The following is a 15,790-nucleotide window of genomic DNA, read 5'->3' as shown; positions in this document are numbered from 1 at the left end:
ACTATTAATTTATATGCATAGTCAATAAACGTTTTTCTTTTAGCATGCCTTTTTAGCTGCTTGTGTTGTGTAAAGAATGTCATTGTTCTAAAGCCAACTACTTAGAAATGAGTGTGCACGTAACAAAATGAACAAAATGTTGTACTCATTATACTCGAGACTTAAACCCATAAATTTAATGTGGAAAAGTGTACATTTACCATTATACCATGGGCTTTAAATATTTGAAGTTTAGAATGTTCATTGTGGTCATGTTGTGGTCTTATGCACAATCATTTTTTTGGACTTCTAAACTCTCAAAATAGTATATAAAGGCAATGTTTTCACATTGTGTATTAGTAGGTAATGACTTAATTCACAATAAAAACGAGTGTCTATATTATTGCCTACTTTTGCTTTTATAAAGCAAAATCACACACCCGCACAACTCCTATCAACAATGCCAAATCTCAAGTTGTGTTGGAATTGGTCCAATGGTCAGCCCAATAACTCTTTGGACTCTATGGGAACAACGGTGTAGATGGGTCTTCTCCAACCAACCCGCGCAACCAATAGTGTTAATGCAAGAGATATGGAGTGACGTTGTAGCCACTCTAAAAAACCAATATGATGGCCTGAAGGGCGACTCCGATGGAGTTGAAAGACAACGACTAGCCTTCATCCAACAATGGTCGACCTCCCCCTTTATTGAGTCGGTGGGCATCCACATAAGATGGACCTATCGCATCCCTACAAGGATTTGTATACATTAATCTCATATGTAAAATTTTATAACTAATGGAAGGAGTTTTTTTGGGGGGAAAAATAAAATAAAATAAAAAATCACACACCCGCAAACTACATATTACACGTTAAATAACATTCTAGCAGCATTGCCTTAATGCACAATATAGTGGAGTTGCATGCTCAGTTCATTGACATATACGTTGGAAGATGGCTTGATATGTAGGGGAGTGTATTGCTTTCCTAATGTACATTCATGCATCCCTTCATGTAGAATTCCTTGAAAGTTAGTGTGAACCAAGTGTGCTTCTTAGCTATTGAGCCAACTTTTCTTTGTTCTCATAGACCAATCGCTTGTTTTCCCTTGTCACCTCGGAGCGAGCCTAGTTATGTGGCGTTGATGGGCAAGCCCTTTTGCTTCCAACATGAAGACCAAGAAATCTACATGAATACTAGGATCATAGATCAAAGATGAACATAATATGCATGCAATTTGCACATGATTTGATTTGCAATTTCAATTTCTTTGAGTGTGGAATGAATGCAACTATGTAACGAGGAAATAGTTGTTGTTCATGTAGCGGATTTTGCATTCTCATAGTCTAATTCACACATTCAGACAAAGGTTTTATGGTAAATGTAAAGTTATTTAAGGAAATTCATCACATAGTTTCTTATAAAGCTTTGAAGAAACTTGTTATGAGGCCGACGAATACTCAAAATAATCATTACTTGGTTTGAAGTTAAGTACATAAATGATTGTGAAATCCTTCTTCAATGGGCTAGTGGAGAATTGAGCATTGTCATTAGTGCTTTAAGTGCATTATTGTATCTAAGAATAAGGTGTGGATAGCAATCCATTCTTACTCTGAGAACAATGAAAGAAATTGATTGCCTTTCCAACAACAAAAAAATGAAACATTAGTTCACAATAATCTAACTGAGCATGGTTTTATTGGGAAGGAAAGCGGGATTCTAAGAGTTCACTAGTGCTTCCAAAGGAGGCGAGGAAATGGAAAGGGCCAACAATAGTGTTATTTTAGATTGAGACGGTGCATGTTATTACACTAAGGAGTGTAAACAATAGTGTTTCCTTTTACAAGGCAATATGCTTTATTTTGTGGCCATATATAAAATATGGAACTTAAAGCTTAACCTCAAGGTATATGTTAAAGACATTTCCTTTATATTTCCTTGTATACGAAAATATGAAACTTAGCTCAAATTTCATCGTACATATGTTTATGTATCCATCAGATTCAAAGATAAATGAAACACACGTATGCTTATTATTACTAATAGTTTGAAACACGTCATTCCCCTTCATTGTCACTAGGTTTCAAACATTTCTTGAAATACAAAAAGCTCAAAATGATTTCAAGAGTTACATATTTCGATAGTTTGTGTTCTTACCATGAGAGTGTTCATAAACTTGAAGAGCAAATTTAGTGAGCACTGCATAGAATACAAGGTGCAAATACATGACTGCTTACAATCTTCAACTTGTAGACAATGTCTTCTACTATTATTACCTTCGTCATACTACTCAACTGTTAGTTCTACTTTTCTAACGTCCTAAGAATGATATCACTACCATTAGTCTTGAATTTAATTGCTTATGACCATCCATTACTAGTAAAGATAAAGCATCCACTTTGTCAACACCAACAATCCCCATACAACCTTAGTACATCATTTACATGTGTCTGAAACTTAGTACATCATTTTTGCAATCCCATAGCTTATGTTCCTTTGCAATAAGTAAAAGTGCAACATGTTGCTTTAACTCTCCGAATACTTACCACAATGCTCTCAATTTTTTTTATAGTGACGACAATAATACCATTAAACTACAAAAGGATATGTACTATGGCAATTTCTTAGAATAAGCTGATATCCAAAATATCCAAGATGATAGGGGCAATCTTATATTTTGGGTTTCATAAGAATATTTGGACATTCGAGTATTGTTTATGGGCTTAGCTTAAGGGCATGGCAATGTTGGTGATACGGATACCAATAAATAAAAGTTTATGCATATCAACATTTGAGAATCATTGTTATTTTTCTTTAAGAGTGCCTATGATTCATTTCAAGTTAACCACGTTTTAGAATAATAAGGCAATATATAATAGGGTTAGAATGATTTTCGCCACTCACCATTGTATCCTTCATCGTTTTCTTGAGGTATCCAATAGTCAATGAAGCTTCATCATCATGAAGAATATGAAAAAATAGAATGGATGGATTGAAGTGCATGATGATATATTACTACTTTCCCCAAGCATGACTGAAGAGGTAAGTTTCATCATTCATCTCTTCATTCCTTGGTAATGTAATTCTAGTACAAATATAGATAAAATATATGCCCTTCCAAAGATAATGTTTGGAAAGTTGCCCAATACAATTGTGTATCTATAAATATATACATATGTACGAACAAGGAGTTAATCTTTTACATATAGATGCACATTTGGATTTGTGCTATACTATAAGATCACCATATGTCCATGGTTTGTCTCTCTTAGGCCTCTAGGGAGTCCTTGGGGTTAGCACGTTAGTGTAAATGAACCATTTAGTAGATATTAACCAATAAAGCAAGAAATATATTTTGATAAGAGAATGGCACGCTTATAAGGCCATGGTTTGCAAGACGAATCTCATGTACTTTTTCAACGATCTTTATAATATCCTACAATCTTTTGAATTGTTTTTAAGTGGCACAACTAAAGATGAGTTCAAAATAGTTCCCATATTGATGTGGCTATTTTTGGTTAAGCTATACTTGTCAAATTACATCTTTAACAATTATGAGTAGGCTTTCTCGATCGATAGTCTACTTAAGAACATGCTTCTGAACGTATTTTCAAACTATAGAATTTTTGTATGTCAATATTCGAAACACGAATAAATGTCATCTTTTGCCTTTTGGGAGAAAACTAATATACAAGCTTAGGTTGTAGACTCAATCTAATGTAGCAAACAGTTTGCTATATGTATAAATAGCCACATGCAATTTATATATACAATAAGTATGTTAACCTAAGTCATTTTGATGTTCTTCTAAACAATAGAGAGGCATCACCAAGTGGGTATTTGATTCTTTTTGTACCATGCCATAATGTGGGATTTGGGTTTAGAGTCCATTGTGGAAAGAAACCGAGGACATTCTGAACCTCTTTAAGTAGCTTCTTTTAGGAATGCAATTGACCTAATAGTTTATTTGTGCGAATGTGTCCAAGTTTGTCAAGTTTCACATGCAAGAGCATTTGAGATACCAAACAAGACACATAGTTCTAAGATATATATTCAAAATCTAAGGGACAAAGTTCAAGCGTAAGGTCATTTTAAAAGGTTCAAATGTAGCTAGAAGTCCTTGTGTTTCCTGGAATGAAGGGCGAAATACAAAAAATCCATATGTTTTCTAGAAGAATGAGCTTGTTATGTTTCCAACAATAATAAAGGTGCCAATGAATCAGGAGGAAATTGTATAAACGAAGAAACCTCGTCAATTGCAATCTAGGAGGATATCATGCCAACTCGGATTTTATCAACAAGTATTAATTAATTAACAAGCATGCTTAGAGAAAATCAACACATTGCCTATCTCGACCATTCAATGTTTTTTTTGTATATATAAGAGGATATGGAGGCAATATTGCACTATTTCGAGCAGTGGCATATATTAGGTGTCTCTATCTTCACATGATGGAAACTCTTAACAAATTCAAAACAACGACCCCTAGTAATCTACCTCATATGGTTATACAATCAACCCAGAGAGCTTCATACAACCTACCCATTTATAAACATTTACCACAATGCATATTCCATACATAGTATATAGAGTGTAGTCCTCCAGGCTCCTATCCTTATGTACATGCCAAGTCTCCACTATGTACATGCTTTAAGAGAAGTGTGTGTGTAGCATGTAGATACTAGAGGGTCTTCTTACTATGTTGACAAGTCATACAAGTATTTCTGTTATATGATTAGGATGCAAGGGAGTTCTTTTTCTATGCCAAGAAATGATATACAACCTCTCTCTCTCTCTCTCTCTCTCTCTCTCTCTCTCTCTCTCTCTCTCTCTCTTATGTATTTGATAGAAATTGGAAGATATGGTGAAGTAGTGAGTTATGATGTGATATGAGGTGACCTCTTTTGTAAAAGTGTTGTATCATTATACTATCGTAACATACAAAGGAAGCATTCGGAAAGGCACCAATGTGCCGCACCCTTCAAGAATGCAATATCCGGTTGTTCGACCAACCCAAGAAAATTCAAAACCACCTTACGAGAGCACAATAAGCCGATACTCTCTCTCTCTCTCTCTCTCTCTCTCTCTTATGTGGAGAGCCTTTACCTACCCTAGGGTCCCTAAGCTAGGGATGTGTAGGGCATATTATTGATCCCCAAGCGAAAGCTAATAGGGTTGGAGTGGCCCCCAACCTATTTTGATTTGATTTGATTCCTACTCTCTCCCTCTAGCTTGAAAAGATGGAAATCCTTAACAAACCTACATGTGGACACACATGCTCTCTTGTCTCTCTACTTTCAAAGATGGGAATTCCAAACAAACCTAGCCCGCCCTCTTCTCTCTCTCTCTCTCTCTCTCTCTCTCTCTCTCTCTCTACATACATACATACATTATACATACATGCATGTGTGTGTAGTAGTAGTTACTAGTAATGGTGGTTCAATTCTTTAAATTGAGGAGATTGGGAAGCTCTAAAAGTGAATTGAAGGTCATTTCTTTGGTCATAATTGAGTTTGTTTTCTTTTGGGGGGGGGGGGGGGGGGATAAGCTCAACATGAATTATAATCATAATCATAAGAAGAAGAAGAAGAAGAAGAGGTAGGGGGGGGGGGGGGGGGGGTCCAAACTTTAGGGGATGTGAAAAGGACCTCCTCCTCCTCCACCCTCCTTTTTATTATAAATAGAGAAACTGCCATAGCCACCACCACCACTATGTAACACAAAACACTCAACTTATGTTTAGCCCCCTTCATATAATCATTCTAAATAGCACTTAATCTCATCATCATCATCATCATCATCTTCTTCTTCTTCTTCAGATTCATCACCACCACCATTTTCATTTATTCATCCATCCATCCATCCATCATCATCAAGTATTTGTAACATTTAATACAGAAACCAGTTCATTGATTTATCCTTTTGTGTTTTTAAAATCTTCCTAGCTCAACATAAAGGGGTCACCAATTCAGACACACACACACACACTTACAGTAACTTATATATGTGCATATATTGATCTTGATGTTGGTATTCCATATTGAATTTTGCATTGAATTGTTTTGTCATATGATAATAATTGATGACTGTCTGTCTCTGCTTAATGGGTTGATTGATTGATTGATTGACTGATTGTGTGCACGCCTCTGCTCTGCTCTCTCCCTCTTGTGGGCGATTCAGACATCCCTTCTTTAACGTTATCCTCCCACCCCCAAAAGAAAAACTGAAAAGAAAAAGAAAAAGAAAAACAGAAAAGAAAAGCTCAATGGTGTCTGTTACAATGTCCTCCACTTGTCGTCCTATCAATGTCTTTTTCGTTAATCCCTTCTCTCATAATTTCCTGCTCCTCCTGCTCCTCCTTCATCTGATCGCCCATCAACAACAGCAAGCCTTGGCTTTACGATTCTCGCCTCCGCCAGGAAACAGGTATATATGTATAGCTCAATCCTCTAATTCCTGATTAATTAAAGCTCATTCATTGGACCTTTCTCCTCCGATTCCTCCTTCTTTCTTTCTTTTTTTATCATTCCGATTCTTTCATATTCCGAATCCGACTTCCTCTTATGCATAAATATTGCGTCGATTGGCAATGCTTTGCTTCCCCTTTTTAAGTGTTCCGATCAAAGTTTATACAGACACACACATTTGAATTTTATACCGCGATTGCAAGTTGGCATTCCAAATAGCAAGAGATTCTGAATCTTAAGAATTGAGCTCCATGACTTGTTTGCATATCCAATGGGGATGATTTAAAAAAAATGCCCCATAGGTTTTGATCAGCTCTTTCTTCGATGATTTTTGCCATAACCTCCCATTGACAAGCTCCAAGCTCAAAATGCTATGCTTTAATTTTAAGCTTACGATTACACATCGCTAATTAATGTCTTAAATTGTTGAATTCTAATGGAGGCCATTGTAAAAGGCATCTTAGATGTGAGGCAATTCAATTGATGTGGTGTCTAAAATGATATATAATACATATATGCATATAAGCATCCAAATACCCTTCTTTCTTTCTAAATTCCCTGTAATGGTTGGTTATTTACTCACGATCTAATATACTTATATATGCTTTCTCGATATGCCTGATAAATGTAGCGAGCTGTTACGATATGATAAATATCCGAATTGTTACTCCATATAACAACTATAATGGGCAGCCTAATTGTGTGTGTATATGTATGTATGTATGTATGTACGGTATGTATCTATGTTGTATGCATGCATGCATGTATGTAATGTATGCATGCATGTATGTATGTAATGTATGTATGTATGAATGTATGTAATGTATGTATGAATGTATGTATGTAATGTATGTATGTAATGTATGTATGTATGCAATATGTATTTATGTATTTATGTATGTATGTATGCAATATGTATTTATGTATGTATGTATGTTTTAGGTAAGTTATCATGAATAAGGAATGGAGGGTGTGAAATGTCGGAGGGATTTAATGTTACATATACGTGTGAATGTAGTATTGCCATCAATTCCACAGTAAGAGATGGACACCAAGTCTATCGATGCAATGCGAAAGGAGGATGGGAGCCCTCCTACAGGAGTGCGACGCTTCGGGACCCCAAGAATGAGAGCATCGTCCTAGGCACTTATGTCAATTACTACGTGCGCAATCGAGGCCGGATCAATGCGGGCACGTGGACCCTTGCCAATAGCGACGCGGATCGGTCCGAGTCGGGACGTGTGTCGAGCATCGTCGCAGGTGAGATCACGATCCCTAATGTATACACTCCTTGTGCTTCATCGTGTGTCTTCATGCACATTGAGCACACATTCTTGCAGGGTTTTTTTCAGCTTGCATTTCCGATTGCCTGTCACCTAATCGTTTGTACCTTCATTGGGTTCACATGCATATAGTGCACACCACTGTGAAAAATAACGCCTTCACCTATTACAACCCAAGCTTTCTTGGTGTTATTTGTATCACCTTACAAAATTAAGTCTAGAAGTGCATATATTGTGGGGTGTTTTGATGTCCCATTAAGTTTTAATATATTTTTTGTTTCTTTGTTTTAAATTCGGATTAGGTAAGAAGTTGGTCGCGGTTGGTGAGAATGACATGGGTGATTTTCTAGCTCAAGCTAGTTGGCATAAATATGTCGGGGCAGCATCAAAGATTTCATATATAGCCCAATTTAATGGCACATTGCTCTCTCTGGTCCCCTCCTCACATTGTGGGGTCGAGAACACGTCATTAATACGTAGTTTTAGTGCCGTTTATGTGTTTTGGACTCAAGATGTATTACCCCCACAAGTACCTAAGTCTCTATCAATCTCGGACCGCCCTGTGGAAGCTTTCTTCGGACAAGGCATTGTCAAGTATGGCTTCAATGGTCATACTTGGATAGAACATAGAATAGTTGCAAGATTGTACGATGTCCCAGGTGGTGTGCGTATCGGTGGTTTTAACTACAATCTTACGATTCCAAAAACAAACAACACAAGAAAACGAGAAGAGAAAGGAAATGCTACTGCTTGCATTGACGTTGATGAACCTAATGGGTTGCATGTGTGTGGAATACAACAAGTGGCACCAATTATTGTGTCGTCATCATCCCTCCCTTGGTCACTTTTTCGTGTTACCAACAACACCGGGAACATGTAAGTTTATGATCACCCTACATCTCAATTTTAAAATAGAAATATTATCATTCACACAAAATGGCTTGATCTTTAGGTTCTCTCATCATGAATGCATGCAAAGTTTTTTGTTAAAATTGTAAGTTGACACGATCATGTGTCCTAAACATGAAGGGAAGATCAATAAGTATACTAGCTTATTGCTACAAACTCATGTTAGAAAACTGAAAATCATGTGTGAATTGTCTAAAAAGTAATAAGAATAAGTGAGGGTTACACTCCCAACATATCTAATGAGTGCCATTAGAACCAAAATATAAAGTTCACATGTAGAAGAGTGTAGGAAACCTATTAACATCATTGTCAACTATGTCCATAACATCACGAAACGTGCGTGTTCATATGTGTTTTACTTAAAATGTGTCCACGTGCTTTAGGAACCAATATGTATATTGAACAACAATAGCCATCTTTTATCCAAGTATACTCACACATATCGATTTAATATGTGCAATGCAGGGCAAGTATATTGGGGCCCTTCTCTTTTATCCACATGATCTCTACTAGAGCCGGTCTAAATCCTACCCATGTTAATGCAACCAACCACCAAGTTTGGCGGTCTCCATTTACTGCCATTTTTTGGCTCTACACAAATAGAGGAACCTAGTTGATCAATACACAATTACGAATTTCGTCGTTTGAAAAGCATTTGCAAATATCCATATTTTAGTAATAACGGACAATACACACGAGTGTACATTACCCTTGCATACACATGAAGTATGTAGTTGCATCATGTAAATTTATTGTTCAAGTTAACTTGTTGAAGAGACAATTGAATAAAGTTTTATAAATCTAACATATCAATGATTGTTTATGGCCCACAAAACATATGAGTACTCAAAAGAGTTGTTTCTCAATGCAAACAAAGTGTATAGGTGCATTCCCATTTGAATTTGGTTAATAAAAAAAACGTGTTTCAACAGACCATTTGAACTTGGGAACAGGATAGCCATTTATGGCTTTGATATTATCAACTTCAATAGTTTGATCAACATTTAAGATGTGGGCCAACTAGTTATCAATACTATGCCTAATCATGTCCACAATATATCCATACAAACAATTTGAAGAGCCAAACTCCCATAACCTCATTATAATTGCAAGTTGGACATTGGCATTTAGAACATGTTAAAGTTATCATATTTCTATGGTGGTTGTGGTAATCGTGTGCCTACATTTAGGAGAGGATATAGATTGGTTTTATTCTCAAGTCAAACACGAGTCTTGGATCCAAAGTGCAAGATTTTCAAGCAATTGACTCTAGACGTTCAAGAATTTTACAAATTAATGTTGCAAATGAGAATGCACTTTGGGCTAAGAACTAAAACTGTGTTGGGGTGCTTCCCAATTGAAAAAGTTTGGGAAATGAAACTCAGATGTGGTAGAAAGTTGAGGAGTGCAACAAGTTGTGATGTTCAAGAACAAGATGGTTCTAGAATTTGAGATAAAGCAATGAGGACATTGGGAACAAGACCTCATGAACTTATTTATGGCAAACCATGCATACTCGATAACTCTCCTAGTTGGGGCCATAACATCTAGTTTGGTTTTCTTGATGTAACTTGGAAGTTGAAACATCTCATGGAACTATCATAAATGTATAGAGATGTGCCAACATATGATAGTAGATGTACATTCATACATTTGTCTACGTTTTTTCTTGTTGGAGGGGTAACAATACAAAATTTATGTCACGTTGATACTACAACAGTCCGTTGTTTGGAAGAGGATATGGTTTGGTCTATGATATCTTCTCTAGTAGTTTGGGTATTGTGGAAGGCCTGATGTAAATGTGTATTTCAGAATAAAGTGGAGATATGCTACACCAAGATGGCTTTTTCCACCCCCCGTCTTGGAACAACCCTACATGAGGGCTTTTGATACTTGACATGATGGTTCATGTGGATATGAGGGTTGTAATATATTGTATGAATTCGTTGTAGCCTTTCGACATCTTTCCATTAATACCAAGGTGAACCTTATTTTTAAAAATAAAAATAAAAATAAAAATTATGTCACGCCCGATTAATTATATTTCATAGCATGTAGGTACAAACGATACAAATGTTTGGATGACCACATCCAATCTAGAATGTTGGATAGTCATTATTTTATTATTCAACTCAAATTTGGCTCGCTTGTTCGAATTAAAAAGAGGTTGTTAGGAAATGATTACAAAAAATAACCCTTTTGAGTTGGGAAGGGTTGAGGACTAATAAGCCATAACACACTCTTTCTATGCTATGGTTCAAGAAGTTAGATCCTTCTACATAACTCGAGGTAGGTTAAAGTTGCCTACAAGGTCAACATTCAAATAAAATGGGCAAGAGAGCCATACCATCTCCTTGGACATCATAGAAATCCAAGAATAAATAATTTCGGTTCTCAACCGTCCAATACAAACATGACCCATACATATATATGGCATGATAGATAGATTACAAAGTCACACCTATTGGTAGACCCAATAGAGCCTTAATCCAACAAATAAGGTTTGAAGCCTTCCTCAACCATTCGATAAAAGTAAATGGGCATCATGTCATGCCTTTGTAGTCATAAGACCATACAAACGGTTCTCAACCTACATATCGGTACATGTCTAGTAACCTTCATCTCCAAGGAGTGGACTATGGCATATGGAGTCTTAGACAAATGAGAGAAGTCGAATTTTCTCCACTCTATTGATAGACGGACTAACCAACAAACTCGATTGCGTGACCCAAGGGTAAAGAACAATAAATGCACACATACACACATACATACATACATACACATGCATGCATGGATCAACAAACAAACATATGTACATATATACATGCATCAACGTACATACATACACAACATATAGACACACACACACACACACACACACACACACACACCTAAACACACACCTAAATTACATACATACATACATACATACCTACATACAAACGTACGTACATACATACATACATACATACATACGTACATACATACATACATGCATTATCATATATGAAATGGAGGCGCCCCTGTTCTTAATCTGTTCTTCGGTTTTTTTCTTCTTCCTTTCAGTTTTGATATGCATTCTGATTCTTCCCCTTTATTCGTTCATTTTTTCCTTAAAACGTTGCTCTCCTGCTTGCTAGATCAAAGATTTGATAAGGTTGTCGAGGACTTTTCGTGCTATGATGTTCTCATTTATTCTTATTCGGCATCGCTTTTGCTGGTCTTTGCCGAGGCAAAGAAGACCAAATCTTATGCCAAGCAGTATCAAGTGAAATACAAGGGAGAAAAGGGTAAGTGCTAGATTTTTTTGTTTCAATGGATAATTCTCTAACTCAGATCATTCTCTAACTCAGTAGATCCTAATTCAAGCTTCCATGCATACATGTATGTATACATATTCATACACATACATCTATATATAAGCATGTGGTTGAAATCTGTTTACTTTTCCATTCTGTAGAGTCTTAAGATTGCATATGAATGTTGTTTTGGAACTGGTAAAGATGTACATTTTTGCAGTTCGTGAATTCTTAAGCTGCTTATGGAACATAGTAAACTTTCATGAGTCCTTACTGTGATGCCCGACTAAAATACATAAACCTAGTTGTCCATAAAATGTTTGCAAAATGTTAATTTGTTTCCGTGTTTTGTTGCTACTTTTCAGCATATTGCACTGGGCATTTGTTTGTATGCAGAATATTGAGGAAGTCTGTGCTTGATCAGGAAATATGTTGGAAATGACGAGGTACACAGGAATCAATTCTAGTTGTTTCATATTGCTAGCCCAACCCAAGGACATTGAGAAGATTCTAATGCTGAAGCTGGATAGGAGTATAGCCCTCTGAGGGCTCTTTTTGGTGGTGGTTTGATCAGAACTACCTGTGTATATTGATTATTTGTAGCTATTCGATATTTGAACGACCTCTGAAAACCGAGTCAGTATATATCTATTTAAGAAATTTAAAACAGTGTGAAATGTTTAGCTATGCCATAATGTATAATGGTCAAGTTTGTGTTGTTCACAACTGATTTAGGCAGCATTGGATGAAGGACATGATATTTCCCACAGTGAGAAGAGATTTGCTGGTTATATATGAGAATAATCTCTTAATGCCAATGAACACAGGTAGTATATTTTAGAAGGTTATGAGTCTGACTACATGAAGGTCTTTGAGACAAGATAAATTGGTTATGATTCAATTATTGTTAATGACTCAAATAGATTTTTCATGGTTTGGTTTCTTGTATGATTGTTTGCATGTTGAGCGAGGATGAAAACTTGAGAAATTTCAACTTCAATTTAGCATCTTGCAGAAGGAAGGATCCTGGCAGAGGGCCTAAGAATCTCTAAAAGCAAGTCCATGCAGCGATTCAAGCTTAACATACAATTTAGATTTAAGAGAAAGATGTAAAATGTGTTAACATCTTATGAAACAAGATGTGGTATGTAATTAATATCTGCTTTTCTCCTTGTCATCTCACTTATGATATATAAGATGACGAAGAAGCTTACATATGATGAGAGGAAAACAGAATCGTGAAAAGGCTTACAAAGTTACTTTTATATTCATTACAATATCTTTAGGCCTTCTCACACTATACTTAATAAATTCGTCCTCTAACTGATGACTTGGTGTGCAGAAGTCGTTAAAGCAGACTGCACATCACAAGTTGACACAGGATTACTCCTAATGGGTGAACATAGATGGTGGTCTGTGATTCATATCCATTGCATAGGAGACAGGGTTCTTACATTACGAGAATGTAGATACCTACAATAGCCAGGTGTAGATGGTGCCAATACACTTTGTGGGTTGAATTCAGATTGTTGATTGAGAACATGCCCATTGAACACAGGTTATTGATTAAGGACACACCCATTGAACACAGATTGTTGATAGACAGACTCACCCATTGAAATACATTGTTGACTGTTGTACATGCTCATCACATGAGAGATGGGGTTCTTACATCTGAATGTAGATGCACACTCTAGGTGGGTGTAGATGGTGGACACCTATGTAGTGTGTAGAGGTAGTTGCCTACATATACGTATGTAACTGAAATTTGTAAACTCCCAGTTGTGTGTTAGTCTTTGATGGGATTGTTATACATAGGATACACTAGAGGGAAAGGTCAACTATGGCCTTATGTGAACCCTATATTTGAAACTTGGAGCTTGAAGAGGGTTGTTAGTCATTCTAAAGGATAAGTTTTCTACAATGAATATGTATCTATTTGTGGATAGTACAATCATGATCTCTGTGTTATTAAGTGTTGAGTACTCTTTTTCATCTTGCTTATTTTTACCATTCTTCCTAAATTGTTGTTGTGCGGTCTTGGTGTACGATGGACAAGATGTGGGAGTGTTGTCTTATTTCCAATAAGTAGAATTACCTTATCGGAACAAGAGACCCAGGCCTAGGCCTTGGAGCAGGTGAAGCTACAATTGTTGGATTTTCAGATTCGATGGCACTTTACCTGCAGATAGTTGGAAATCTACACTTGGTTACATCGTTCAATTTGCAGGTGGAATGGTATATGCCTTAGAACAAATGAAGCCACAGTGGTTGGATATTTAGATTTGGTTCACATGGAATGAAGCCTACATTAGTTTGGATCTTTCAATAGCAGTTGGAGTGGTATCATGGAAAGCAAGGATTCAGAATGCACAAGCATTTCAACAATGGAAGCAATATAGTAGGCGAAATGCCCAAGGAAGCATTTTGCCTCTTGTGCTTGGATATGGAGCAACATTTCTAAGTATAATGTCCCCAATGACAACTAGAGTGCAGTCATGTTAACAAAAAACATGGTCTTTGATGTGAAGACAAAAAATATAGAAGTGCATACTTCATTTGTGATTGAGCGGAAAAACACCAGATCACATTGTTGAATGTGCATACAAGACAATAACACCATTGATGCTCTCATAAAGGCTCTATCCTCAACCCACTTTCACAACTGATATGGATTCGATGCACATATCCAATTATGTAACATACCATACTTATCAGGTGAGAGGTGGATCTACTTAACATTGTATGTGTATTACCAATCAAATATAGTTTTCTTCCCCCCTGATTGTTTCGGCTTTGGTGGGAGATTGTTGTAACTTAATACAGATGTGAACTCTCCAACCAAAGTATGAAAGGAGATATTCTAGGGATTGGAGGGTAATTCGTGCATTATACAATTGTAACTGTTGTAATAGTGCTTAAAGCTTTTGACTGCCACCCTTAGTATTTTGTTTCCTACTCTCTCTCAAAGCAAGTGACTTGATTGGCAAGCTGACACGTTATTTGATGTTGCTACCATGGATTTGGTTGTCTCTCTAAGCTTTTGGTAAGATTTTTGTTAATCTCTCAAAGCAAGTAATTGGATTAATTGAAAGGAAAGAGGATTTTTGATCAATTTTTTGCTAATCATATTTTGTTTTCTCTAATCACAAAGACTATCTGCCAAGTACAAGAAGGAACCTCATGTCCCAAAGATTCGAGGAACTTCACATTTCTTACATGAATTATAATTGATTCATTGATAGTGCCCATAAATAAAGACAACAATTGTTGTGGTTAGGACTCCATTAGTGAGGAAGTCACTAAAGAGAGGCTAGTTCATGAATAAGAGTCCAAGCTATGAAAGAGTGTTCAAGTCACAAAAGAGAGGAGAAACCAGCATCAATTGAGAGCCCATGTCATGAATGAGAGGCCAAGGGAGAAGATAAGGCACAAAAGACAAGAGAAGGCTTGGAAAGGCAATCAACCCTCTAGTCATGATAGGATTGATGACATCTCACATGCCAAGGGACCCCATGATTGATTATATATGTAAATATAAACCCTAAATATATCATAGTAAAGTTAACTCTTGAGCTAAATGTAGTGTTGGAAAGGGTAAGTACAATAGATTGATCAAGTCTACAAAGACAAAATGTTGAAAGGGGAAGTGCGTTGGATTATTATAATCGAATTCAAACCTAGCCTATTGATTGATGGTGGCACCAAAAAAGACATCAATAATCATCGAGGCATTCGAAGGACACCATAAAATATACAAAGGATGATTGAACCTAGAAGTAGGAGCGGAACCAGACTCGAAAAATACGAAAGATGTTAAGCAACTTGGTTTTCCGAGAACCTCAACCATTA

General features: G+C 36.5%; 1 protein-coding gene and 1 long non-coding RNA gene across 2 annotated transcripts; both read left to right on the top strand.

Moving 5' to 3' along the window:
* Nucleotides 1–6,230: 6,230 nt before the first annotated feature.
* On the top strand, nucleotides 6,231–9,448 carry LOC147858104 (uncharacterized). Its single transcript, XM_087327961.1, has 4 exons — nucleotides 6,231–6,406; nucleotides 7,466–7,707; nucleotides 8,033–8,606; nucleotides 9,105–9,448. Exons 1-4 carry the CDS (start codon nucleotides 6,246–6,248, stop codon nucleotides 9,250–9,252), a joined length of 1,125 nt encoding a protein of 374 aa, XP_087184087.1. The 5' UTR covers nucleotides 6,231–6,245; the 3' UTR covers nucleotides 9,253–9,448.
* A 2,486-nt stretch (nucleotides 9,449–11,934) lies between these two features.
* LOC147858103 (uncharacterized) lies at nucleotides 11,935–14,892 on the top strand. Its single transcript, XR_015530420.1, has 2 exons — nucleotides 11,935–13,082; nucleotides 13,998–14,892. It is a non-coding gene; the product is annotated as an uncharacterized LOC147858103 (long non-coding RNA).
* The last annotated feature ends 898 nt before the right edge of the window (nucleotides 14,893–15,790 follow it).

The sequence above is a fragment of the Azolla caroliniana genome, unplaced genomic scaffold, assembly GCF_043228905.1.
Source record: "Azolla caroliniana isolate FFs.n. ecotype wild unplaced genomic scaffold, voAzoCaro1.0.p SCAF_11, whole genome shotgun sequence".
NCBI classification, from domain to species: domain Eukaryota; kingdom Viridiplantae; phylum Streptophyta; class Polypodiopsida; order Salviniales; family Salviniaceae; genus Azolla; species Azolla caroliniana.
Note: the sequence above shows the minus strand (reverse complement) of the source record. Positions and strands in the feature narration are given on the sequence as shown.

Bases quoted from the DNA above. Each gene is read 5' to 3' on its own strand.
- LOC147858104 (XM_087327961.1), top strand. From the start codon at position 6,246: ATGGTGTCTGTTACAATGTCCTCCACTTGTCGTCCTATCAATGTCTTT. The intron at 7,708-8,032 runs GTGAGATCACGA...AATTCGGATTAG, and splicing joins TGTGTCGAGCATCGTCGCAG to GTAAGAAGTTGGTCGCGGTT. The intron at 8,607-9,104 runs GTAAGTTTATGA...TGTGCAATGCAG, and splicing joins ACCAACAACACCGGGAACAT to GGCAAGTATATTGGGGCCCT.